This window comes from Astyanax mexicanus, chromosome 12 (assembly GCF_023375975.1).
Source record: "Astyanax mexicanus isolate ESR-SI-001 chromosome 12, AstMex3_surface, whole genome shotgun sequence".
In the NCBI taxonomy this organism is placed as follows: Eukaryota; Metazoa; Chordata; class Actinopteri; order Characiformes; family Acestrorhamphidae; genus Astyanax; species Astyanax mexicanus.
The window spans coordinates 30,881,905-30,907,977 of record NC_064419.1 but is presented as its reverse complement, the minus strand read 5'-3'; the positions used below and the strand labels follow the sequence as shown (position 1 = coordinate 30,907,977).

The 26,073-nt window shown below is 38.1% G+C and overlaps 1 protein-coding gene across 1 annotated transcript in view; it reads right to left on the bottom strand.

Annotated features, from left to right (window-relative positions):
* Positions 1-25,188, bottom strand: part of si:dkeyp-14d3.1 (transmembrane protein 132C) — a 486,063-nt gene extending 460,875 nt beyond the window's left edge. The window contains exon 1 of the mRNA XM_022670492.2: positions 24,350-25,188. Within this exon, the coding sequence (XP_022526213.2) occupies positions 24,350-24,401 (52 nt within the window). The 5' untranslated portion in view covers positions 24,402-25,188. The remainder of the gene's footprint in view (positions 1-24,349) is intronic.
* Positions 25,189-26,073: the final 885 nt, after the last annotated feature.

The window sequence follows — 26,073 nt, the reverse complement described above, 5'->3', positions numbered from 1 at the left end:
AATTTTAATTTCAAGCACAAAAAGTCAGTCAGACATTAAATAGCATTGGAAAAGGAAAACATTTTAATGAAAGCAACGCTGCACACTTGGCTTTTTAATCTTTGGTAGCACCGAAAGCACTAAAGAAACAAAACAGAAGCAAAGCGAGAAAATATCGTACTGAGATAAACTCAGCAAGAATGCCAGGAAATGTTCTTCTGGAGAAATTCTCATCAGTTACCAGCACTAATCCGAATGACCTGAACCTGCATTGCTGGCTTCATTTCATATTATAAATGAAATATTGATTACAGAGGTAAGGGGGGACCACTGGCTTCAGCACGGGGGTGAGATTAAGGGGAGTGGGGCTTGAACTGATGGAACAGTGCCATGATACCTACCCTACACCTTTTTTTATCATTTTATTTCCATGTTTTTTCCATTTTCTCTCCAATTTACATGTCCACTCATTAGGACCATGCACATGAGAACAGTTCTAGAACTAGGCTGTCCACACCCACTTTCAAGAGTTTGCTTCTTCATCACGACTGAAAGTCCAAACCAGAGGTCTCACCATGGTCCGTGTGTTGTTGTCAATGAAAAATAAGGTGGATTAATAAATCCACAAATTGTAAACAGTCAAAATGACCCGGTTCTATTATTTCCACCTTTCTAGCATTAACATAAGGGCAAAGAGAAAAGGTCTCTCTACAAATTAGCCACTGCTACTGTTTTTTAGCCGCGGTAATGCTAATGCACTTCAGTCTATGTTTATAGATAACAGTGTATCATACAGTGTCAGAAACCACAGAGGCAAGTCTATTAGAGATTAGAGAACACCTCCACACTGTCTGAGGAGAGTTTTGGATGATTCTTTTGAAAAAAAAAAAAATACAGCTGGTAACAAGTTTTAGACGGTCTTAGCTGGTCTTTAATGGTGAAGTTGGTTGGGTTAGGATGTAAGTCCACGCACTTGAGAACTTGAGTTCTGAAACTAGGCTGTCCACCATTTTCAGCCACGCCCACTTTCAAGAGATTGCTTCTTCAACACGGCTTAAAGTCCAGACCAGAGATCACACCATGGTTCACGTGTTCACGTGTTGTTGTCATGGAAAATAAGGCGAAAAAATAAATCCACAAATTGTAAACGGTCAAAATTACCCGGTTCTATTATTTCCAGCTTTCTAGCATTTATATTAGAGGTAAGTGCATGGGCAGGTTGCCACACTGCCGAAGCCAGTAGCTGTAGACGGCGAGAGCATCCCATGCAAAAGCTGTATTTTTTCATCCATAATAAGGACATGAGTGCAATATTTCACTTGTCATAGTGCCAGTCAAAAGCTCCACTCAGCTCCACAGATGGTTGGCATAGCAATATGTATTACTTCTGGTTCTGCTCATGATATTTCAACCCCATTTCCAGATGCGTCCCTACCAGTGCCGTGGAGGCAAGAGAAAAAAAAGCTGCGAAATAAAAAAATAATTAAAAAACAGGAAAAAAAGATATTTCCTTTAGCGTTAATATTCTGGTACATCAGCACAGGGCTCTGATTGAATCCTGCGATACTAAATCTTCCATATGCATGCAACGGAGGCGAGGGAACAGGACGAAATGAACAGTTTGTCTTCATTTCAGAACAAATTGTTTATTTTAATTCAAACCTCTACTTCCTATTCAAGTCTCCCTCAAGCAGACCTCGCTTTACATCTTTAATAGCCCTCAGATTTCAGACCTTTATATTTCAGCAGTGCTTTAGAACAAGAGTCATTCATCACTATTTTACATGCAGGGTTTACAGACTATTTCACTAACCTGGGAATCATCATCCGCACTTTTCTACCTCCACTCAAGGCCTCTCAGAAAAGCAATTACGCTAGCTACGACGGTATTCAAAGATAGCCCACGTTTGGCTGAGTGAGGTAAAGTGTAATTCTACCTTCGGAAAGCAAATTAAAGCAGAAAATAGTATTAAAAAGTCAAATGTGCGCAGTTTTCTGCTTTACTTCAAAGTCAGTCTCTCAGCTGAGGCGTGTTTAGCAAAGCAAAGGGCAAAGGGCTCGCTACAAATTAGCCACTGCTACTGTTTTTAGCCGCGGTAATGCTAATGCACTTCAGTCTATGTTTATAGATAACAGTGAGTCATGCAGTGTCAGAAACCACAGAGGCAAGTCTATTAGAGATTAGTGAACACCTCCACACTGTCTGAGGAGAGTTTGTGATGATTCTTCTGAAAATAAATCCAGCTGGTAAATGGTTTCAGATGTTCTTAATCTTTGATCTGGTCTTTAATAGTGAAGTTGGTTGGGTTACGATGTTAAAAGCTGGTGTACTGGCTCTTGACCAGCATGGTGTACATTGTGTTTGATTTTGGTCTTGCTGGTCACTCTGGTTGTTTAGCAGCTTGGCCAATTTGCTTAGGCTTGTAGACCAATTAAACCATCCAACTTCAATTGCATGAAGCAATTAGCATGATCTTTATTGAGACAAACATACAGTGATCTTACACACTGCACAAGGCACATCACGATACTCATTGCTATCTTTCACCCCGCCAACAGTATATTTTCCCACTCTAAGTCTGTGTTGTTTTAATAACAGCATTGCTTGTGAACATATCTATGCCAATAGACGTGGTGGTCTGGAAGTGGAAGTATTTTAATTCAAATTTCTGTACAATCGCTACCATCTTTAACAGTGAAAAACACAGATGTGCCACTGACTAAAAAAACAACCTAGACAGACGTCAGCAGTCAGATGTTCATTGCTATCTTGGCAGTGAATTGTCAACACAGCCCATTGCTCATATACCCCCACTTGTTACACACACATGAACACACAACAGTGCACAAAATAAAATAACGTCATTCTATACGGTCCAATAAATCTGCAATAGAAAAAAGGAAAATTACCCGTTTTCCTATTTTTAACAATCGTAGAAACAAAGTAGAAAAACAAAAAGTTTTATCAGCAAATGACTTATTGAGCAAAATTTTCCATATGTCACGATCCTTCAATATTTTAAGCCTACAACATACAGTAATTGTCACAGGCTAATTGTCCACGGCACACAATCTGAAGTGATGTGTTCACTTCCTTCACCAGAACTTTGCTACCTGCCGAATATGAAGCAATGTGACATTCATGAACTCACAGATGAGTTATCTTAGTAAACTTAGTCGCAAATTAATATTTCTATAAAATATGATCGGAACTTGTTCAAGGCAGTTGCCACTATCCTTCCTGTTTTCTTGTGCATGGTTGCCTATATCTAATTTACATCATTTAATTTCCATGTTTATTAACCGAGAAGAGTTAAAAAAAATACTTCATATGGGGAGGAATGCATGACATTGGATGCTTTTGTACTCAGACAAAAAAATAATCATTGAGAAACATTTTAATTACCATCATCAAAAAAGGCCTTTTTAGAGTCAAGTGAATGTGAGGAGCTGATTTATGTGAAATTAATTTGAAATCCACAACTTCATGATTGGCACATTCTTTTGCATCCTGCATTGCAGAAATGCCTTTCAAGTAGCGAGGCATGGACAAAGTATGTTTATATGTGAAGAACGTACTTAAACTTTCTGAAATGTGATGTGAATGTAATCGGAAACAGGTGTTTACAGTGTGTTAATATATATTTATATATATATACAGCAAGAAAAAGTATGTGAACCCTTTGGGATTACTTGGTTTTCTGCATAAATTGGTCATTAAATGTGTTCTGATCTTCATCTAAGTCACAACAATAGATAATCACACTCTGCTTAAACTAATACCACATTTTTTTTATTTTTGCATGGTTTTATGGAACACAACATGTTAACATTCAAAGTGCAGGGTATGTGAACCCCTAGGTTAATAACATTTCTAAGAGCTAACCTGGAGTCCAATCAATGTGATGAAATTGGATGTCTTGGTTAAAGCTGCCCTGTCCCATAAAAAAAAACACACACCAGGTTTGAGCTTGCTGTTCTTAAGAAGCATTGCTTGATGTGAATCATGCCTCGCATAAAACAGCTCTCAGAAGACCTACATTCAAGAATGGATGACTTGGATGAAGCTGGAAAGGGTTAAAAAAATATCTCTAAAAGCCTTGATGTTCATGTGTCCACAGTAAGACAGACGGTCTACAAACGGAGAAAGTTCAGCACTGTTGCTACTCTCCCTAGGCGTGGTCATCCTGTAAAGATGACTGCAAGAGCACAGCACAGAATGAGAATCAATGAGGTGAGGAAGAATCCTAAAGTGTCAGCTAACATAGCTTACATAAATATCTGGCACATGCTAAGATTTTTGTTGATAAATATACAATAAGGAAAACATTAAACAAAAACAGAGTTCATGGGAGGACACCACAGAGAGAAGCCACTGCTGTCCAAGAAGAAAATTCTGCATGTTTGAAGTTTGCAAACAAGCATGTTCCTGGAAGTCCACAGCACAGATGAAACCAAAATTAAGTTGTTTGGAAGGAACACACAATGCAATGTTTGGAGAAAAAAGGCACAGCGCAACATCATAAAAACCCATCCCAACTGTGAAACATGGTGGATGGGGCATCGTTGTTTGGGGCAGCTTTGCTGCCTCAGGGCCTGGACGGATTGCTGTCATCAATGGAAAAAATAATTCTCATGTTTACCAAGACATTTTGCAGGAAAAACTAAGACCACCTGTCCGTCAACTAAAGCTAAACAGGGGATGGGTGATGCAACAGGACAACGACCCAAAACATTGAAGTAAAGAGTCCTGACCTTATCCCAATTGAAATGCTGTGGCTTTAGCTCAGGAGAGTGATTCACACCAGATATCCCAAGAATATTGCTAAGAAAATAAGGGCGTTCTAAACGTTTGACAGTATATATATCATATAAATTATTCGGTACCACTTTAAAATAAGACTACCTTTATAAATGGTTTATAAATTGTATATAATTAGTTTATTAATGGTTACTAATTAGGTTGTAAATGCCTTAAAAAATATTAATAATCAGTTATAACACATACGTAGAAAGGACAACAATATAGATGGCTGTTGGTTCACTATTTAGATAGATAGATAGATAGATAGATAGATAGATAGATAGATAGATAGATAGATAGATAGATAGATAGATACTTTATTGATCCCGAAGGAAATTTAGCAAATGACAGGTCATTGTTGCCCTTTCTACGTATGTGTCATAACTGATTATTAATGATTTTTAAGGCATTTACAACCTAATTAGTAACCATTAATAAACTAATTGTAAACCATTTATAAACCCTTTATAAAGGTAAGCAAATGGATTTGTCAGACCATCACAGTAAAACCAGTGTGATGAAAATTGTCTGAGTAAAAAGACAATTGCCGCCAATTTCCCACAAGAACTTGTCATATTCCGAAACATTCGCATTTGTTTAGAAGAGAACGCTGACCACCCTTAAACCGAGCACACGTCGTGACTGAGAACAGTCGATGCTGCAGCTGTATGTCTCTATAACTTCTCTAAAAAACACAGAGCAAGTGTACATAATGCTTCATTCAGAGTAAATATGCTTTAGAAGAGCTGTCAGATGTTTGTTATTGTCGCTGTAGATGGGAACATCAGGATCATGTACAAATCATTCTTGTATTTCTCTTTCCAAACAGCACTTCTGTGTAATTTTAGTCAATATCTCTCTTTCTCTCTCGCTCTCTCTCTCTTTAGCCCTCATTAAAAAAACAAAGCAACAGCAGGTTTGTGTTCTCCCGCTGAGGAGAAGATGTGCCTTAGCAAGGGAGACACCAGCAGAGTTTATATGAGGACGCAGCCGATCCACTACTGCAGCCCAAACCTGACTCACATAATCCGATCCTCATATACGGGTTTCTGATAAAGTTACCAGTGACTGGAAGCACAAGGTAGGTGTTTTTTAATAAAGTGGCCAGTGACTGGAAGTACAAGTTTGGTGTTTCTAATAAAGTGGCCAATGAGAGGAAGTACAAAGTGGGGATGTTTCTAATAATGTGTCCACTGAGTGGAAGCAGAAGGTAGGTGTTTCTAATAATGTGTCCACTGAGTGGAAGCACAAGGTAGGTATTTCAAAAAAGTGGCCATTGATTGGAAGTAAATGTCAAGTGTTTCTGATAAAGTGGCCGGTGAATAAAAGCACAAGGTAGGTGTTTCCAATAAACTGGCCAGTGAGAGGATGTACAACGGGGGGTGTTTTTAATAAAGTGACCAAACTTTAGGTGTTTCTAATAAACTGGCCAGTGAGTGGAAGCACAAGGTATGTGTTTCCAATAAAGTGGCCAATGAATGGAAGCACACAGTAGGTGTTTCTAATAATTTGTCCTCTGAAAGGAAGTACAAAGTGGGGGTGTTTCTAATAAAGTCAGCAGGTGTAAATAGAAGTAGGTGTTTCTAATAAAGTGGCCAGTGAGTGGAAGCACAAGGTTGGTGTTTCTAATAAAGTGGCCAGTGAGTGGAAGCACAAGGTAGGTGTGTCTTATAAAGTGGCCAATAAGTGGAAGCACAAGGTAGGTGTTTCTAGTAAAGTGGACAATAAGTGGAATCACAAGGTAGGTGTTTCTAATAAAGTGGCCAGTGGGTGGAAGTAGAGGGATATGTGATTCTAATAAAGAGATCAAAATGTAGGTGTTTCTAATAAAGTGGCCAGTGAGTGGAAGTACAAAGAGTGGGGAGGGGGTTCTAATAATGGGGCCAGTAAGTGAAAGAAGAGGACTATGTGCTTCTAATAAAGAGATCAAAATGTAGGTGTTTCTGATAAACTGGCCAGTAGGTGGAAGTAAGAGGGTTAGTGTCTGTTTCTAATAAAGTGGCCAGAATGTGGGTACTTCTAGTAAAGTGGCCAGTGAGAGGAAGTACAAAGTGGGGGTGTTTCTAATAAAATTTACAGAATGTAGGTGTTTCTAGTAAAGTGGCCAATGAGTGACAAAGACCAAAATAATGTTTCTAATAAGACAGGGTAGGTAAGTTAACTGAGGAAATCTCCAATTGTAATTGTAAACTTTAGCTCATTGTTTACTTTGAGTGGCTGCTCTAGAAATACCATGTTCATGTCTGGTTTCAATGTCATGCTAAGATAAACACTAAGAGCAGAAACACCAGCTTTGATTGGTCATTTAGCTTCATCATTAGTTATTTTTGATCTGTGCGTCCTCAAACACAGCCAGTTAATGAATGCACGCTGACTAAGTAGTCTGCACTGATGAGTTTATATGTAATTTTGCTGTAAAAGCCAGCCTGAGTGTACTGACTGCATATTCATGCCTCGCGACGCTGATAAGCGTGACTTTGATCTCTAATGACATTCATTTCTAATTTACCATTTAAAAAAAAGACAGTCTGTCACTTCATTACGTGATGCATAAATGTTTAGTTGATGTGCCGGTGAAGACGGGGATCTCCGCGGGGAAGAGCAGGCTATTCGCTCAGGCCGCTGCGTGATACGAAAGTGTTTCGGCTCCGGAGTGCAGCCAATTACGGATCGTTTAATGGGCATCTACAGAGATGGGCCGCATTTAATGGAGCTGGTGAGAGAAGTAAGATGACAGGTAGTGAAAAAAACTACAAATCAACTTTGAAAATAATATATAACACAAGATAATTTAACTCGTCAAGGTCGACCAAGTTATAATGAGGCAAATTAAAGAAACAGATGAAACTATGGATATATGAGTGTATTTTATCATTTCTTATTCTGAATAAAGCTGTCACTTGAAGTCCATGTATCTACTTTATATGGAGAGTTTAATCTAAATCACATTGATATTCCAAATGAAAATGAATGAAAAACAATCAAAAATACAATCAAAAATGTACATTCTCTTATAATGGCAGACAATGATCAGTTCATCATACAGCTGTCATAAATGTCATATATGCTAGTTTGGACCATGGCATCAGCATATGATAACTGGGAAGAGACTGATGAGAAAAGAGAGAACTTGGAATGACGAGATGTTGGAGGGCTGAAAAGACTTGTCATGGACACATGGACACAAGGTAGAGATTGTATTTATAAGCTGTTAGATGTTATTATTTATATTATAACCCCACTTTGTCTAAATGAGAGTTTAGTATTATGGCAAGAACTACTCAACTATGTACTGAAAAATACACTATACAGCTTTGAAAAAAAACAAGCAACCACTTAAAAATTATGAGTTTCGTTGATTTTACCAAATTGAAAACCTCTGGAATATAATCAAGAGGAAGATGGATGATCACAACCAAGAAACCAAGCTGAACTGCTTGAATTTGTGCACCAGGAGTGGCATAAAGTTATCCAAAAGCAGTGTGTAAGACTGGTGCAGGAGAACATGCCAAGATGCATGAAAACTGTGATTATAAACCAGGGTTATTCTAACTAATATTGATTTCTGAACTCCTAGAACGTTATGAATATAAACTTGTTCTCTTTGCATTATTTGAGTTCTCAAAGCTCTGCATCTTTTTTTGTTATTTCAGCCATTTCTTATTTTCTGCAAATAAATGCTCTAAATGACATTTTTTTATTTGGAATTTGGGAGAAATGTTGTCTGTATTTTATAGAATAAAACAACAATGTTCAGTTTACTCAAAATATATCTATAAATAGCAAAATTAGAGAAACTGATTCAGAAACGGTGAATCAGAAATGGTCTCTTAATTTTTTCCAGATCTGTATAATAAGAAATGAAGGTCAGTCAATCCGAAATATTTCAACTTCAAGAAAGTATCCTCAAGCGCAGTCGCAAAGACCATCAAAAACGTGATGATGAAACTGGCTCTCATCAGCACAGCCCCGGGATAAGTTCATCAGACTAACCAGCCTCAGAAACCACAAGTTAACAGCACTCCATAGAAGAGCCACCTAAATGCTTCACAAAATCTGATCTGGGCGGCTTTCACAAGCTGTGTGAACATAGCCAAAGGGTTCTGTTCACCCGTTACTGTAGAACTACATCTTTCAGTTCCATAAAGGACCATTCAAATGATGAATCTTTATTAATAAGCTGGTAAGAACATAAGGCAAATGTTCTATACTACTAATTACCTGTTTCTCCTAGGACCCTGAATCTAAGAGATGTATTAGAATCTAAGGCTGCAGTAGAATCTTATATAAAGATGCTCTTTTAAGAGATAGAACACAGATGACCACGATTTTTCACTTTACTAAACACATGACCTTCATACTAATGGCTATCAAGCAACATTGGTTTTAAATGGACTGAATAAGGGCTTTTCCGATGCTTGATGCACTGAGTGACCTTAATTGTCTGCAATTACTGTCTTCCCTGGCTTTTAAATTAGCACAGGTCAGTGGACATCTACACTCTTTGTAACACGCAGCTTGTTAATCAGGTCCTTCATACAAACACAATTAAATCTACTCTACAAGCTGATAGTGTTCATCAAAAGTTTGAAAAGAGTATAATTCCATCAGATTTCATTGATTTGTTTGTATTATTTAAGCAAGTCAAGTTCAGGTCAAATGATATATTTAAATATATTTTAGTTTCTGTTTCTTTTACTACCATATTAACAGTCACGAATGAGAAGGGTGGACATAAGTGCAGATATAAATGCTTTTAATAAATAAGATAAATGAAAATAAAACTGAAAACAAACACGGGTATCGCAAAAACTAGGTACACAAAACTAGAGCGATAAACAAACACAAGAACAAAACTATGCTTAACAAAAACAAGAAACTGAAAAACTAGAAAAACACTAAGAATACAAAATGAACAAACGAGGCACACTTACTAAGTTCACAAGACAGACCTGGATTGAGGAAACACAAATACTTAGGAACACAAAATACAAAACAAAAAGTACAAATACATGCGGAAGGCAAGGATATAAAAGACTCGACAAGAAACACTCATACAAAAGGCTATTTATACACAAGGAGGGTGAGAACCGGTAATGAGGGGGCGGGGTTACAAGCAAGACACAAGGTGACAACACTGATGGCTTGGGCAGGGCTAGGGCGGGGCTAGGGTGGAGACAGGGACCAAAACACAACTGTAGCACATGGCTGGGAACACATGACAGGAGCACAAGCGACCAATAGAGGGAAAAACACAGGACAGACACAGGCTAAGGTGTGACATAAACCCATGCATCTTCTCTATTGGTTCCTGGCATACATTTTTTAATATTTCCTTAATGGGCATGTCACCCACCACTAACTCACCATCAGTGTGTAGTCTTGCCCACCAGGGCTACCTTCCTCTGGGTATTTAGTTATGTTTTAATGTTTAATAGTAGTGTTGTAGGCCATGAGAGCAAGTTACAATTTTCTTTACTGTGAACTTCACGACTTCACGCTGGCTGACAACTGCAATGAAGCTCTGAGATGGATTGATTTAATGGATTTATTTAATGCAATAAAGTCTATAACAAAATATGTAGGCAATCCTCTTATGCCTTTTTAATGTATTAACTAAATTCCCAAGCAAAGGTAGCCCTTGTCGAAAAGACTACACTACACTGATGGTGAGTGAGTGAAGTGAGTGGACACACACCCATTATGCAAATAAATGATGTGCACTATAGAGAGCACCATATTATAAGGCGCACTATCAATGAATGTCTACTTTTGGGTAATGCTAATGCTACTCCAGCAGTGCTAGCTGGGTTAGGAGCAAGCTACAGGCCAATAATACTCCCCTCAGAACGGGAAATAGCAGTTAGCAGCTAATGCTAATGCTACTTCAGTCCTGGTGCTGGAGAACTAAACTGAAACTCCTGCATAACACTGCAATTTGGAGGAGTGGCTTTACTGTTCCTTATAACCTGACTTAGTGCTGGGCGGTATAACTAAAAATGTATATCACCGTATTTTTCAAGATTCTGATGGTTTTACTGTATTTCACGGTATTTTTTTTTTTTTGTATGACTGGACTTTTATATAGGTTTATGATTTTCTTTACTGTTAGGAGTACATATAATATAAAACACTAAGGCTTTAAATTAAGACTTTGGTTAGTATTGGCTTTACTTTGTCCCACAAAATTACACAATATATGAAGAAATCAGACTTTATTATAGATAACAGTTGAAGAATGTAAAAAATACACCTTAGAAAAAGATATACAAACAACCTTAACACGGCTTCCTTTTTAATTTGTTCCATAAACACTATAAATGAATCTTAAATACTCAATGTTAAAGTATTTAAAATATATATATATATTTTTAAAAGCTCTATTATACAAGTCAGACACATGATTGGTATCAATTTATAATGTTTTTCTGAAGACATTAGAGGCATTACAATATAAAAATCAGCCACAGTTCCCTTCTTTGCATTAAAATGATCCTTCAAGCTACAGTTTTAATATATTTGAAAGCGCTATAGTTACTTCCTCATTTTCAGAGTTTTATTTCTTGTGCTGAATAAATGACTGTTTCCGGGCTCGTCTGGGGCACGAGAGGAACTTTTCTCTGAGCTGTGGATCGATTGCGCTATTCTAGTCCGTATTTACATCTATTCTACCGTTACGTCCAGTATGTTAGCTTGTTATGCTAACTGGCTAGCAAACTTATCTAGCGAGCTGTGTGTCTTCTTTGGAGGCGCTAATCTACACTGTGTGCTTATGCACAGTGCTCCCCTGCACCTCTAGTGGTATGACGGTATGGGAAAAATCCATACCGGTTCAAAAGTATCTTCTGGTATATCGTATAAACCACTATACCGCCCAGCACTAACCTGACTGCTAAAATTCATACATAAGACACACTGGATTATGAGGCGAACTGACAATTTTTGGGAAAATTAAAAGTTTCAAGTGCCCCTTATAGTGCGAGAAATACAGTATATTAACTTTAATAATATAAGTTGACAATATTCCACTAGCTTCAGCCTGTTTTCTGTATGTGCAGAGAGCGCAGGGATGAGGGGCACGGAGTCTTCCTATCCCATCATGCACTGCTGGCCCGTCTCTTCATGCTGAACTGCGGTTTATAACTGTAAATGCTGTTCCTGACCTTAATACAAGTGTGCTATTGCTGACTGGTATAGTTTTAAGCACAATAATTGTGTAAAAACCCTGAATAAAGAACTTTTACATCACTAGGTTAAATAATTTTACAGTTGCCACTGGAACCATATCATCAATGTTATGCACTTCCATAGAATCGTTTTAAATGTTAAGGCTGATTGGTGTAAAAATAAATCAGTATGTAGCACTGAAATGAATAATGTAATTGGGTAATTTGATTAAAACTGCATAGAACAACAACAGTACTACACTTTTAAGAGTTTGACCCAAGGGGCTTCCATGCATGCAGTCAACAGTGTATCTAGGGCAAATGCTTACGGAACCGGAAGAGACCCCAGAACAACCTCCCTGATCCACTTTATCTGAGCAGTGTCTCGTTTCTCGGGGGGAAAAAACGCAGTTTTTACAATCACTTTATCTCTTCTTCTTCCTTCTCTTCTCCATACAGAAGTTCGCTCATCCGAGTCGTCGACAGATCACTACGGGGACCACGGAGTGGTGGAGGAGAAGATGACTCACGCTGCATTACAGTAATGTGATTTGCTCCGGAGAGGATTGGCGTTTGTGGACATCATGCACATGGAAAAAGTGTGTGTGTGTGTGTGTGTGTGTGTGTGTTGCTTCAATTCCTTACAAAGAGTCACTCCCACTGACTCTCGCAACAAACTGACTCACCACACAAGTAAAAAAGCTGGGCTAATTATCACAGAGGTGTTTAAATAAACTGGACTGAGGAACTTCCTAAGCTACATCAGTGTTCTGGCTTAGATAAACGGATCTGTACCATTATTTCAGAGATCATTGTTAGAAGCTCAGCCAGTGTAACAAGGCAGCAAGTGGCGACAGTCCAGAGATTTATCCCAGCCAAGATTAACACTTATTTTTAATGCTTCAGTTCCAGTCACTGTCGCCAAAAAACAGGGGGGAAAGTGTAGAAACTGGGCAGCAGTCAATTCCCAAATAGCCAATATAGGCAAACGTCTACTGCAGTAACTTGCCAGGTGGTTTTCAAGCCCGGTGTCTTGCTATCCCATCGTGCACCGCTGGCCCCTCTCTTCATGCCAAACTGCAGTTTATAAGTGTAAATTTTGTTTTAATATAATTTTATTTCTATTTTTTTTTCCCAATTTACAATTTTCTTCCCAATTAACATGGCCAATTACCCAACCCACACATATGAAGGCATCCACCGCCTCTTTTCGAACTTATGCTGATGCAGCATAGCCGAGTAGCATTACAGCGCACTCGGATGAAAGAGCAGTGACTCGGTTCCTATACATCAGCTCACAGACGCAGCCTTGTGCTGATCGACATCACCCTATGGAGTTATGTGGGAAAAGAGAGAGCGCCATCTACTCACCCAGAGAGAGCAAGGCCAATTGTGCTCTCTCAGGGCTCCAGCAGCTGATGGCAAGAAACATGAACAGGATTCGAAACCGGCGATCTCCTGATCATAGTGGCATAGTGGTCCACTGGACCACTCGGAGCTCTGTGTAAATTCTGTTTTGACTCTAATAAGAGTGTGTTGTTCTTGACTGCTATGCCATGAGTGGCAATAATGCAGGTTCGGGCAAGTTTCCCACTATATGAACAGATTTGAACTTTTTCAACGATGATAGTTAGAAGTCAATGATGGGTAGAAGCCAGTGTAACAAGGCAGCGAGTGGCAACAGGCCAGAGATTTATCTCAGCCAAGATTAACACTTATTTTTAATGCCTCATTCCCAGTCACTGTCGCCAAAAAAACAGGGGGGGAAAGTGTAGAAACTGGGCAGCAGTCAGTTCCCAAATAGCCAATAAGGCAACTGTCTACTGCAGCAGGTTGCCAGGTGTGAAACAAGCACTCCTGAAATTAACTCTACCACCTGGTTGCCAATTGAACCATATTACAATAATTTCATCAGCTTTCATAGATTCATTGATCTTGCATTTTGGAGATCTGGGGATAAAATCTTCCACAGACATTTATTTATCTTTCTACTGTGAGAAGATGACTCGAAGAGATCAGTAACAAGAGACACTGTGGAAAGCAAACAGGTAAAGCTGTTCTGCTCTGTTCTCCCAGCAGATTTCTGAATACCCCCACCACCATGTTTAACAGATATGGTGGTATGCTTTGGATTCTTGTTTAAGAGATGTGGAAAATTTCCCAAAATTAATGTTGGATTTACTAAAAATCAATGCAATACAATAACAAAGCATGTATATAGTTCTTAATTAAGTACACTACCAGTCAAAAGTTTTAGAACAACTCCAACTTCAGGTCCAATGAATCCCCTGAAATGATACAAATTCCAGTGAACTTACATGGTACATACATTAGTAGTAAACTTTGAAGTAAATTTGCTATATGTGAGAAAAATAAAGATTGTTGTTTTATTCTATAAACTATGGAAAAACTTTCTCCCAAATTCTAAATAAAAATATTGTAATTTAGATCATTTATTTGCAGAAAATTAGAAAAATGCTGAAATAACAAAAAAAAGACCTCAAATAATGCAAAGAAAAAGTTCATATTTATAAAGTTTTAACAGTTCAATCAAGATTTGGTGGAATAACACTGGTTTTTAATCACAGTTTTCATGCATCTTGGCATGTTCTCCTCCACCAGTCTTACACACTGCTTTTTGATAATTTTATGCCTCCACTCCTGGTGCAAAAATTCAAGCAGTTCAGTTTGGTTTGATGGCTTATGATCATCCATCTTTCTCTTGATCATTTCAATTTGGTAAAATCAAAGAAACTCATAATTTTTAAGCGGTCTCTTATTTTTTCCAGAGCTGTATAAATATATTAAATGAAATTAAGCATTAAACAGTAAGGCACATTACTAAACTAAAAGACTTATTTCTAGCGTAAAATGAGATGCAGTAGTGATCTGTGGGGATTAAAAAAATAACACAAAAGTTTAAAATAGAATATTGAAGTTTGATCTGATCCCGCTGTTCCCAAACACAGAAAACAAAAGCTGTAAAATGCTTTTCTGTGGCTGTTGGCTGTCTGGCCTTTGCATTTAGCCTGTCTCTGTGGAATCGGGTGCTTTCAGTACTGTAGAAAATGCAACCTTTTAGCACTGTGTGTTCCCAAATCTATAAGCTTGCCTTTAAATGGCCCTCACTGATACAGACGCACACACATACACACACTCACAATTCTCTCTCTTTAGCCCTCTCACCCCCTCACACACACACACTCACAGCACAAAATCGCTGTCATTTTGCGCTGCTGGTCAGACACTGGTCTCCTGTTGTTAGCAATTTCTTGCCAAAATGAGAGAAAATGACACGCTTTCGTCACACACACAGAAAACCCGCCGAGATCAGCCACACTGACAGACGTACGGCGAGCGTGAAGGACGGGTCAAGGGTTCACACACACACACACACACACACACACACACACACTCGCACAAAAGTACAAAACTACGAAAAGTACAAAAAATCAAGTTGTGGTAATGAGTAATTAGGGCGAGGGGGGCGAGATAATTAAGTCATGGGGACAACTTATTAAGCCGTGGCAACAAGAAAATTCATTTGTGGAGATGACTTCTTAAAGCGTGGGAATTAATTAAGGTTGTGGGGACAACGTATTAAGACTTGGTAACAAGATAATTTAGTCATGGGGACGACTTATAAGGGGCTTGGAACGAGATTATTAAGTCGTGGGCACCACTTATTAAGAGGTGGGGATGAGTAATTTAAGTCGTAGGCATTGGAACGAGCTAATCAAGTCATGGAGACGACTTAATAAGGTGTGGGAGCGAAATGATTAGGTTGTGGGGATGACTAATTAGAGCAAGGGGTAAGAATTAAATCATGAGGATGACTTATTAAGGTGTGGCAACAAGATAATTAAGCTGTGGGATGACTTAATAAGGTGTGGCAACAAGATAATTAAGTTGAGGAGACAACTTATTAAAGCGTGGAGATTAATTAATTAAGTCATAGGGACAACATGACTTAATAAGACATGGGAAAAAGATAATTAGCTCATGGAGATGACTTATTAATAAGAAGATAATTAAGTTGTGGGTATGGCGAATTAGGGTGAGGAAACAAGATAATGAAATCACAGGGAAGACTTATGAAAATGTGGGAAGAAAATAATTACATCATGGGGACCACTTATTAAGATGTAAAAACAAGATGATTAAGTCATGGGGACCAATTACTAAGGCATGGGAAAGAGATAATGAAGTAATGGGGATAACTCATTAAGCTTGAAAACAAGATAATTAAGTTGTGGAAACAAGTTATTAAAGCGTGGAGATTAATTAATTAAGTCACAGGGACAACATAGTAAGACATGGGAACAAGATAATTAGCTCATGGAGATGACTTATTAATAACAAGATAAAAAAGAGATAATTAAGTAATGGGGATAACTCATTAAGCTTGGGAACAAGATAAGTCTAGCTATATAACTCGTCCTCAGACTTAATAAACTTATTTTGAATGGAAAGTAATTAGAAAAAGTAAAACTGAAAACTGAAAAAGTGTATGTTGTAAAAAAAAATAGACTGTTAAAAAAACACAAATACAACAAATAAAAGTTGACAGGTTCAACTTACTAAAAAATCCTTCATGTTGAATTCTTCATGAAAACCGCTGCCTTAATTTTTTTTACACAAGCTTCATGGATTAGGACATTTAAATGGTGGGGAATGTTGCCAGAACTCACCTGCACTGATGAAGAATCCTGTCAAGATGAAGCCACGGCTCTGGTTGCCTCAACTTACTGCTTAGAAGCAGTAACAAAGCAGCACCCTATGATTTACAGCCTCACAGTAAAGATCCACCCCTTCACCCACGCTTATGTTACAACACTCACAGCAGCATGTCTTCACACCCGGTAAGAATTTCATTCAACCGGTGCTAAACACTTCATTATGTGAAGTGTAAACACCCTTTACATTACACACCCTAACACATACCCTAAACATCTTTTATTAACTGCTAGTAAACTCTGTAAAACCACAGGAGGTTCTTTGTTTTTTTATACAAGCGTCAATAGCAACAGCAAAATAAGCTGTTTGGCAATGGCAGAGCAGATTTGGTCATTTTTAATAGGTGCAACCCACATACTCAGTTCTACTGCTCATCCCACAAATTCATGTTTCTGACAATCGCAGCACCATTTAAAAGAAGCAAAGAAGTATTTTTACAACAAAAAAAATTATTTACAAACCACAAATGTCTTTACTTGTTGTGTTATGTCTTAGATTATAATATAATTCATTCAATCTGTTCCGCTAGTAAGTGGGACTGCAGAGCAGAGAAAAGTCAAAATATCCCTTAAGTATATAAATATATGGCAACTAAAATTATTTTTCTGGAAATGACGAAAAGGCAATATTGGGGTTTGTATTTTCCTAGACAAGGATTAAGCCTAGTCTTGAAGGCTTTATTGGAAAATTCCCATTAAAATGATGTGTAGTCCAAGACTAGGCTTAATTTATGTTCAGATGAAAAAGTAAAAAGACCAAAACAGGGATCTGCACTAGGCTAAACGCTAACACAAGCTTTTAGCCTAGCCACAACTCACTTTGAAGATTCTTCTTTCTTGAGTAATCTAACCCTAATGACATGCTTTCCCTTCTGATTTGTGTTTAGCTCCAGTTTGGTTGACTTAAGGTAGTCCAGTTTTTTTTCAAAGAGGAAAATGCTAGTTGCTAACAGCACACTAACAGCAAGCAAACAGTTACTTTTTATTGGGGGTGTGACAAAATATTACATTGCTTTTATTTGTGATACATTATCGACCTGTGGCATCAAATATTGATATTTCTATCGAAAAGTTAGTGTTTTAAACTCACTAAGACTTGCCCCTGAATTCGACTTACTTAAGTTACTACTCCATTACTCCACATGATGGCGCTAATTTGGTTGGGAAAATCTGTAAAACTGACACCACTAAGTCCATAATAATTCCTGGTATTTACTTATTTAGTTGCATTTTTACGCTTCATTAACATAGATGCTGTAAAGAATTGTAGAGGATTGTCTGTGATAGGCTACATCGTGTATTATACACAATTAGTTCCAACCTCACAATCTGATTGGTTGAGAAGTGTTCTGACAGTGCTGATATTTGTGATAACAGTATGGCCTTCTCACACTATGTCTGTATCACTACGCGGATGCGTTGCAGAGTAACGGCATGTACATACACACACAAGGCATTTTAGTATCATCACCTATACCAGCAGCAGCAGCATTAGCTTAGCACAGGCTAGCCTCGGCCAAAGTCTCACAGCCGGAACGGTAACCAGCCAAGCTAAGCTAATGCTAGCTATGCTAACCTAACCACAGTCTAGCTGGATAGCTAACCCACAACTCCCAGCAAACAGGCAGAAATTCTCACAAACGCACAGCATTCACATAAAGACGAATCCACTGAGCAGAAAAGGACATTTTCAGCGTTATTTCACACTCATAACGTCTACTAACCCCCTTAATTCACAATTTAGATTTTTTAGTTGCCGTTTTGTAGTTACAGTTCTGCCACAGTTCACTTGTTTACTTGGAACTACTTTTTGGCGGAAGGCACAGTCCATATTTAAACATATTCATTATCAATTTTGTTGAGGGTCTTTTATTTTCTTGATACATTTTGTTAAAAAAAAACTGTTGTATAAAAGCAATAGAACACTTGAGGTTGTGTGTTAGCATGAATAACATCATGTATTGTGTCACAGTATCGTGATATCATCGTTATTGTGGACTGTGATAATATCATATAGTGAGATGCCCTGTGATTCCCACCCCAACAATAAACAACATACATACATAAAACAACTTACAAAATCAGCACAATTAACTTTATCAAGAACAGTGTGATTAAGACTACATTCAGTATGCCGATGAATGATGAATGCTGTTAAAAAGTGTGTGTGCCAGTTAATCAAAGTATGTTCAATATCTGCAACTTCTGGAGCTACAGGGGGTTCCTCTGTTCTAGATATGACAGCACGGAACCTAACAGCAGGGAGAAGCAATAGGGACCAAAGCATTTTTTTAAGATTCTGGCATGCTGCCTGGTGGGCAAGTAGTACTTGGAGTACTTGGAAATGAGTCAAATGCAACACAAGTGCACTGAACTAAATTCAGTATGGAGGAATAAAAACTAGCAAGAGAGAGAGAGAGAGAGAAATAGAGAAATATGCTTTCATCTTCTGCAGGATAACCTCAATCTGTACCAGGGCTTCAAGGTATAAAAAAAAACTTCACTCTAGTGATTACATTGATTTAAATTCTGACATAAAAAAAACATATACTATATACTATAAGATAGAAACCATTGGAAAACAACAGCCTTCCTTCATATTTAGCCCAGTGGCTAAATAATGAGGTAAAATACAGGGCAGCTAATCAGAACAACGCTCATTTGAATATATCAGTCAAAAAAAGGAGAGTAGCAAAAACAATTACAAAGAGTTTTTTTGTGATGTCATAAAATGCAACACATTTATTTGTCATGCATGTATTTGACTGCAGTTTAGCACCGCCCAATTATACTGACATTATAAGGACTGTTTAAGGTTGGACTGCTTTTAAAATACATTATAAGAAAGCCAATCACAACAGAAATTATTTGCATATGCAACTTCCTCTAAACCCATACATCACCCACTGTCGCTCCCTAACTTTCCCTCCCATTTTCTACCCTTTTTCAAATTTGAGCTGAGGGTGGAGTCAGTTAAAATTAAAGGGTTTTGTGCCCGTTTAATATAAATGGGCTGTTATGTCGCCTTTGCTTTATTATATCCTAACAATTATATGGTTTATTACAACTATTTTTGGAATAATATATCGTCCTAATATATAGTTTACTTGACGAGTCTAACATAGACATATTTATGAGTGAAACACTATTACATGTAATTGTCATCAAACCACCCATAAAAAATTATCTAGGTGATCTCTGATTGGTCAGAATGCTGGCACAACTATAATTGGGCACTTTTACACATAGCAGGCTAATTGGTATTACAAAGGACAGTGTAACAATATCAATGATTAACAAATCAATATCAAGTCATGCTAAAACCTTGCATCTCCGAAATGGAAACTTTACAATAGAAGAAAAAAGTGTCCTAACTCTGAATGGAAGTCATTGTAAAAACATATTCCAAGTCATTTTTCAGTATTTCTATTGGTCCATTCCTCATGATTTTTTTAAAGTAAAAGATGTAATACATAGATGCTGTTTTGACTGAAACAGTATTTAATAATATTAATAATGTTACAATAATAGCAGATTTTTATATTTACTTTGCTTTTGGATTACTGTATTATTTGGAATCATTAAACCACCCATAAATGTTTTTCTAGAGCTGTGATTGGTCAGAATGCTGGCACTACTATGACTCGACTCCTTTTTATATGTCAGACTTATTATTATTACACAGAGCAATATCACAATTATGATTATTAAATCATTATTAAGTCACACTAAAACCTCACATCTCCAATATTGGCAGCTAACTTTCATTGAAAGTCAGTGTAAAAGTATTTCACTATTTAAGTCATTTGGCAATACATTTTAGGAAACATGTGATTTATAGATACTATGACTAAAACATTATTAAATGTTGGCAAATCAAAAATAGCAAATTATGTGTATTTCTGATTTATTATTGTATTTCTTATTAAACCACTCAAATAAATAAATCCATTATTGTAAAACTAATGAACAAATATCTTTTTTAATATAAAATCTCATATCTCAAATTGGGAACTTCACAAAATGCCAAAAATATTTAATTTATCTAATTCAACTTTTGTATTGGTTAATTTATCATGAACTTTGGGAACCATGTAAACAACAAATGCCATATTTATAATCAATATCAATATCAAAAAGTGGAAAACAACAAAAATGGAAACGCAAGGTATTATTTACAAACGATGCAAATGAAACAGTATATTGTTATTCATCCCTGTTTCAGGTTCATCTGAAACTTGCAGACTGGAAAAAGCCCAAACACAGTCCTCACTATAGGCTGGCCAGAGAAAATGTCACAACAACTGCAGGTTTTGTTGGAAAAACTCGCAGCTGCAATCGTTAAGTCAATAGCCAACACCGCGGGCGATGGCCTGTTGCTTTCTGGACATCAGATTTGCTTGCAGAGCTTATTGTTTCACAGCTCTGCTACGAGTGCACACTCTTCGGTGGACGTGTATTCAAAATAAATGGAATTGTGATGCGTTTACGGGTGTCATCAGGATGAATTGCTGGCCGGGATGCACATGCTGTGCTGCTGACCAAACTTAGCTTGCAGGCCAGTCGCTGTCAGGAGAAGAATCAAGTGCAAGTGTCACCGTTTGAATTATTTATTTCCCATTTAGGCTCCTCTCCAGACCCGTGGCTGAGCGCCAGCCATGCAGCATCTCAGCTGCGCACTCGCATGTGCTCTGCTGGAATGTACCGCAGAGATATATGGGGGGAAATATTGAGATGAATATAAAAAAGAACAACAACTGGAATTACTGGTGCTGTCCAGACTCCAGATACATATATCAACCCAGAAAACTTCGATCAGTTGTTTTAGTTTGCAGGTTTAAACTTCTAAACTATACTCTGGTTTAAGATTTCTATTATTGTCCTAAGTTTAATTTAAGGACATTTAAATATATAAATGTAATATAAATGGTAGTGGTGAGCCCTAAATAATATATTATGCAGGCAAAATATTGGGACACCTGCTTATTCATTGTTTCTACTGAAACCAAGAGTATTAAAAAGATTTAATTCAGATGTTTTTGGGTGATTATCATCCCATCTCATCCAAAAATAATGAATTATAACCTATATGTAACATGCTCCATGTTTTACACAGATGTTTAATATCACTAATTTAATACTAATAATTCATTCTAGATATATAATCAACTGCACACACTGTATATGGCCATATGTCTATACATATGTGTATATACATACAGTGGCTATATATTTAACTATTTATTAAATGTTCCATAATGATCATATATACTGTATGTACTGTGCTTCTGAATGCACTATAGAATGTAAAGCTAAGTCTTTAAGTAATGGTGTAATCACAATCAATGTATCTGTTGTAAGTATATTAAAGTAGTCATATAATGTAATTATATAATGAATTGCTCCTAAATTAAATAAACTGGTTTTTTTTTTAGTTTTGAAGAGAAATCGTGGGACAATAATAATATAATAATATCATGTCCCATGACTTTTACCATGTCTCATTAAAAGCTAAAAAACAAGTCTTTCTTCTGTTTTCGCAGATGATTTTAAACATTGCCAGTCATAACCATTACCATCCTCTGCGCTGTGCTGTCCACTGTGGGAGGTAATGTCTTCTATGCAGTATTTCCAGTACACACAGGAAACTGTAGATCATGGAGTGTTAAATGTATAAACAACTTAAAAAATGAAATGTCACATCCATCTGGTACCTGCTTGAACTTTAGCTTAAAAATTATTATGTTAATATAGCCATGTCATGGGCTTTAGTTTAAGTGTAGTTTGGTGCTGAAAGCATGTTATCAGAGAACTGATAACGTGAACTTAATGCTTAACCCTTTTTTGTATTGTATCATTACACTCCTGAGAACTGCATCCAGCATCATCAGCATCAAACATATGCAGAAAGTTCTGACTCTCTCTATAACAAAAGAGTGAGGGACAGTGAATAACCAGTGCTCTCTGAGTGTTGTACACTACAGGATGGTGAATGAATACAGCAGGGTGTGTGTTGGTTTTATTATTAGTAATGGTACAGTTACATTTTTCTATTAGAGAGAGAGGGAAAGAGCAAGCGAGGGTGTGTGTATCTATATGTTATAGAGAGAGTGAAAGAGAGAGACAAAGAGAAAGAGACAGTAAAAAATAGAGAGAAAGAGACAGAAGTAAAAAGACATAAAATAAGACATATGAGAGACAGACAGAGAAAGAATGAGACAAATAAGAGCATAAAGAAGGACAACATAAAGAGACATTTCTAGGATAGAGGGAGACACAAAGATGTGCTTTTTTATTTTTCTGCCTTACTCCCTCTCTCTCTCTGACAAAAGAAGAGACCAAATTAAGAGAAATAGAAAGAGAGACATAGAGAAAAGAGTGACGATAGGGAGAGTGAATTAAAAATAGAGATACACAAAGAAAGAGAGTATCTAATTCTTTCTCTCTCATGCTTTTTATATTTCTGTCTATATCTGTCTCTCTCAAGAGAGAGACAAATGAGAGTGAGGCAGAAAGAGAGAGATACATTAAGAGAAAGAGAGAGAATGAAAATGAGAGAGAGAAATACATAAAGAAAGAGAGAAAACGAAAATGAGAGAGAACTGAAAGACGTTAGAAAGAGAGAGACCATGAAGAGATACATACAGAGAGATAGAAATAGAAATGTGAGATAATAGAGAGAAATAGACAAGAGATACATAAAAATAGAGGTGAGACATAGAGAAAGAGAATGAAGGGATACATAAGGAGAGAGAGAAACACAAACAAGACATATAAAGAGATGTCTTGAGACATGAAGAGATACATACAGAGAGATAGAAATAGAAATGTGAGATAATAGAGAGAAATAGACAAGAGATACATAAAAATAGAGGTGAGACATAGAGAAAGAGAATGAAGGGATACATAAGGAGAGAGAGAAACACAAACAAGACATGTAAATAGAAAAGGCATGAGAGAGATAAAAGAGAAGAGATACAAAAGAGAGAGAGCAATAGACGAAGCAAGAGAGAAAAAAAATCACACTTTTTACTCTTTTGCATTTCTCAGTTTCTATGAGCGTTACATACAAAGAGAGAAATAGAAAAGGAGAAAGAGGAACAGAAAAGGCAAGAGAGGAAGAGATAGGGATAAGAGATTCAGAAAAAGAAGGGGAGAGAAATAGAAAAAGCGGGAGAGAAAAAAAAAAGCTCTTGTCATTTTTATCTCTTCCTCTCAAGAAGAAAAAGAGAGACAGAAAGAGGCAGAAAGGTGAGAGAATGAGAGAAACGGTGGAGAAAAGAAGAGAGGCATAAAGAATAGGGAGGTACAAAGAGATAAAGCGATACATAAAGAGAGATAAATAGAGGATGACGAGATAGAAAAAAGTGAGACAAAACACTCACTTTTTAATAATTTTGTCAAGAAGAAAAAGAAGAGCGAATTAGACAGAGACAGAGATAGAGAAAGAGAGAGAGTCGGATTCATGTATCGTGGGAAGCAGGCAGCACACCGGGGAGTTTTTTTTTTCAGAGTTCGTGGTCAAACCCAACATCACGAGAACGCGTAAAACCAACGCACGAGACGCACCAGCGCAGCAGCGCGAGAAGAGGCGATAAGATAACAGTGAATGAGCCCCACGCGCGCACACACGCTCTCACATACACACACACTTACACACTTACCTCCGAGCAACAGCACGAGCGAATGCAGCGCGCACACCACCACGCGCAACATGTTTGCTCCAGCCACGGCAAACCACTGGCGCGCGCGGGGGTTTTAGAGCGAGAGAGTGGGATCCGAATAGCCTAGTCCTGTGATGGAGATCTCGAGCCTCACAGCAGCAGCAGCACAAGCTCGTGCATCCCGCGGTGCATAGCGCTAAAACAGTATCCCGGTGCGCGCGCGCCCAAAAATAACTCCAAAACTTGTTCACGGTTCAGGGGATAGGGCTGCACGCGGCGGAATGTTGTTTGTTTCTGCTTGTTTGTTTGTTTGTTGGTTTGTTGATGTGGTGCTACGCCACGCTGCTCGCTGGGTTAGTCATGCACATCCCCGGCACGAGCGAGAGCACCCGCCTGCAGAGTCCAGAGCAAGTGCATGTTGTTTGCACGTTGGCGCGTGCTGGCACTGAACCCACAGCCCTTAACGGTACGCGCACCCGTCCGAACCCCTGGTTTCACGCGCAACTTTGCGCCGGTTACGCAAAAAACAGCGATGAAAGCAGCAACAACAAAAAAAAAATCCCGGTGTGCGCGCGCTCCCGCACTTCAGCTCGTGCACCTCGCCGGGAGGGAGCGACCCCCCTCCCAAAACCCCTTCATGGCTCCACGCGGAGAGTGAGAGAAAAACATAGCAAACAATAAACAATAAAAACAGTGCAGTGTAACTCGCGAGCAAACCAACAAGCGTCTCCGTGCGCGAGCGAGCGCGCGCGTGTGCCAGTGTGCGTGTGCACGCAGGTTGCCGTCAAGTCCGTGTAGCTCAGCTCGAGCGCTCCGCCCGCACACTGAGCGCTACCGTGGGAAAGTTGGCTGCAGACAAGAGGACTTATTTCGCCCCACACCCGTATTCAGTCAAGCCACGCCCACTGTTCCTGGGATTGGCTGGTTAGGGCCTATCCTTCTAGAAGTGGATTGGCGTGTAGTTCATCTTCACTAATATCACGACTAGACAGAGCCCTTTGAAGCGAAATCACCATTGCAACCATAGATAAAGATTGAACCTATAGGCTAATTTAGGCACCTATATTCTATGTTTACCCCACCCCCTTGTGGCGCATGTAGCCACGCCCACTACAGTAGTAACCTAAAGAGTATAATGAATAACACCTTTTTACTCCACCTTTATTTCCTCACATCCCATTATTTCACCTTTATCTCTTCAACACCCCACTATTCATCTCCTCTATGTGTCATTACTCCTCATATCTCCACCATCTCAACATTTCATTACTCCACTTCATCATCTCAATACCTCATTACTCCACCTCCATCACCTCAATACCTCATTATCCCACCTCATTACCTCAACACCTCATTACTCCAACTCCATCTTCTTAAGACCTCATTACTCAATTTTTTGATGTCCTCACATTAGCTTCTCATTACTCAACCCGATCTCAATTTACTTAATCTCAATTTGCCTTACTCAATTTACTCCATCATCTCATTATTCCATCTACTCAAAGCACCATTATTCCACCTTATGCCTTGTTACTCTATTTCCATCTCCCCAAACCCTATTACTCCACTCCATGTCCTCAATACCTTATTACTCCACCTCTATCACATCAGTACCTCATTACTACACCTGATCACCTCAACTTCTCATTACTCCACCTAAATCTGCACTATGCCTTGATTTCCATCTCCATCTCTCATAATTACCATCTCCCCAACCTCCATTA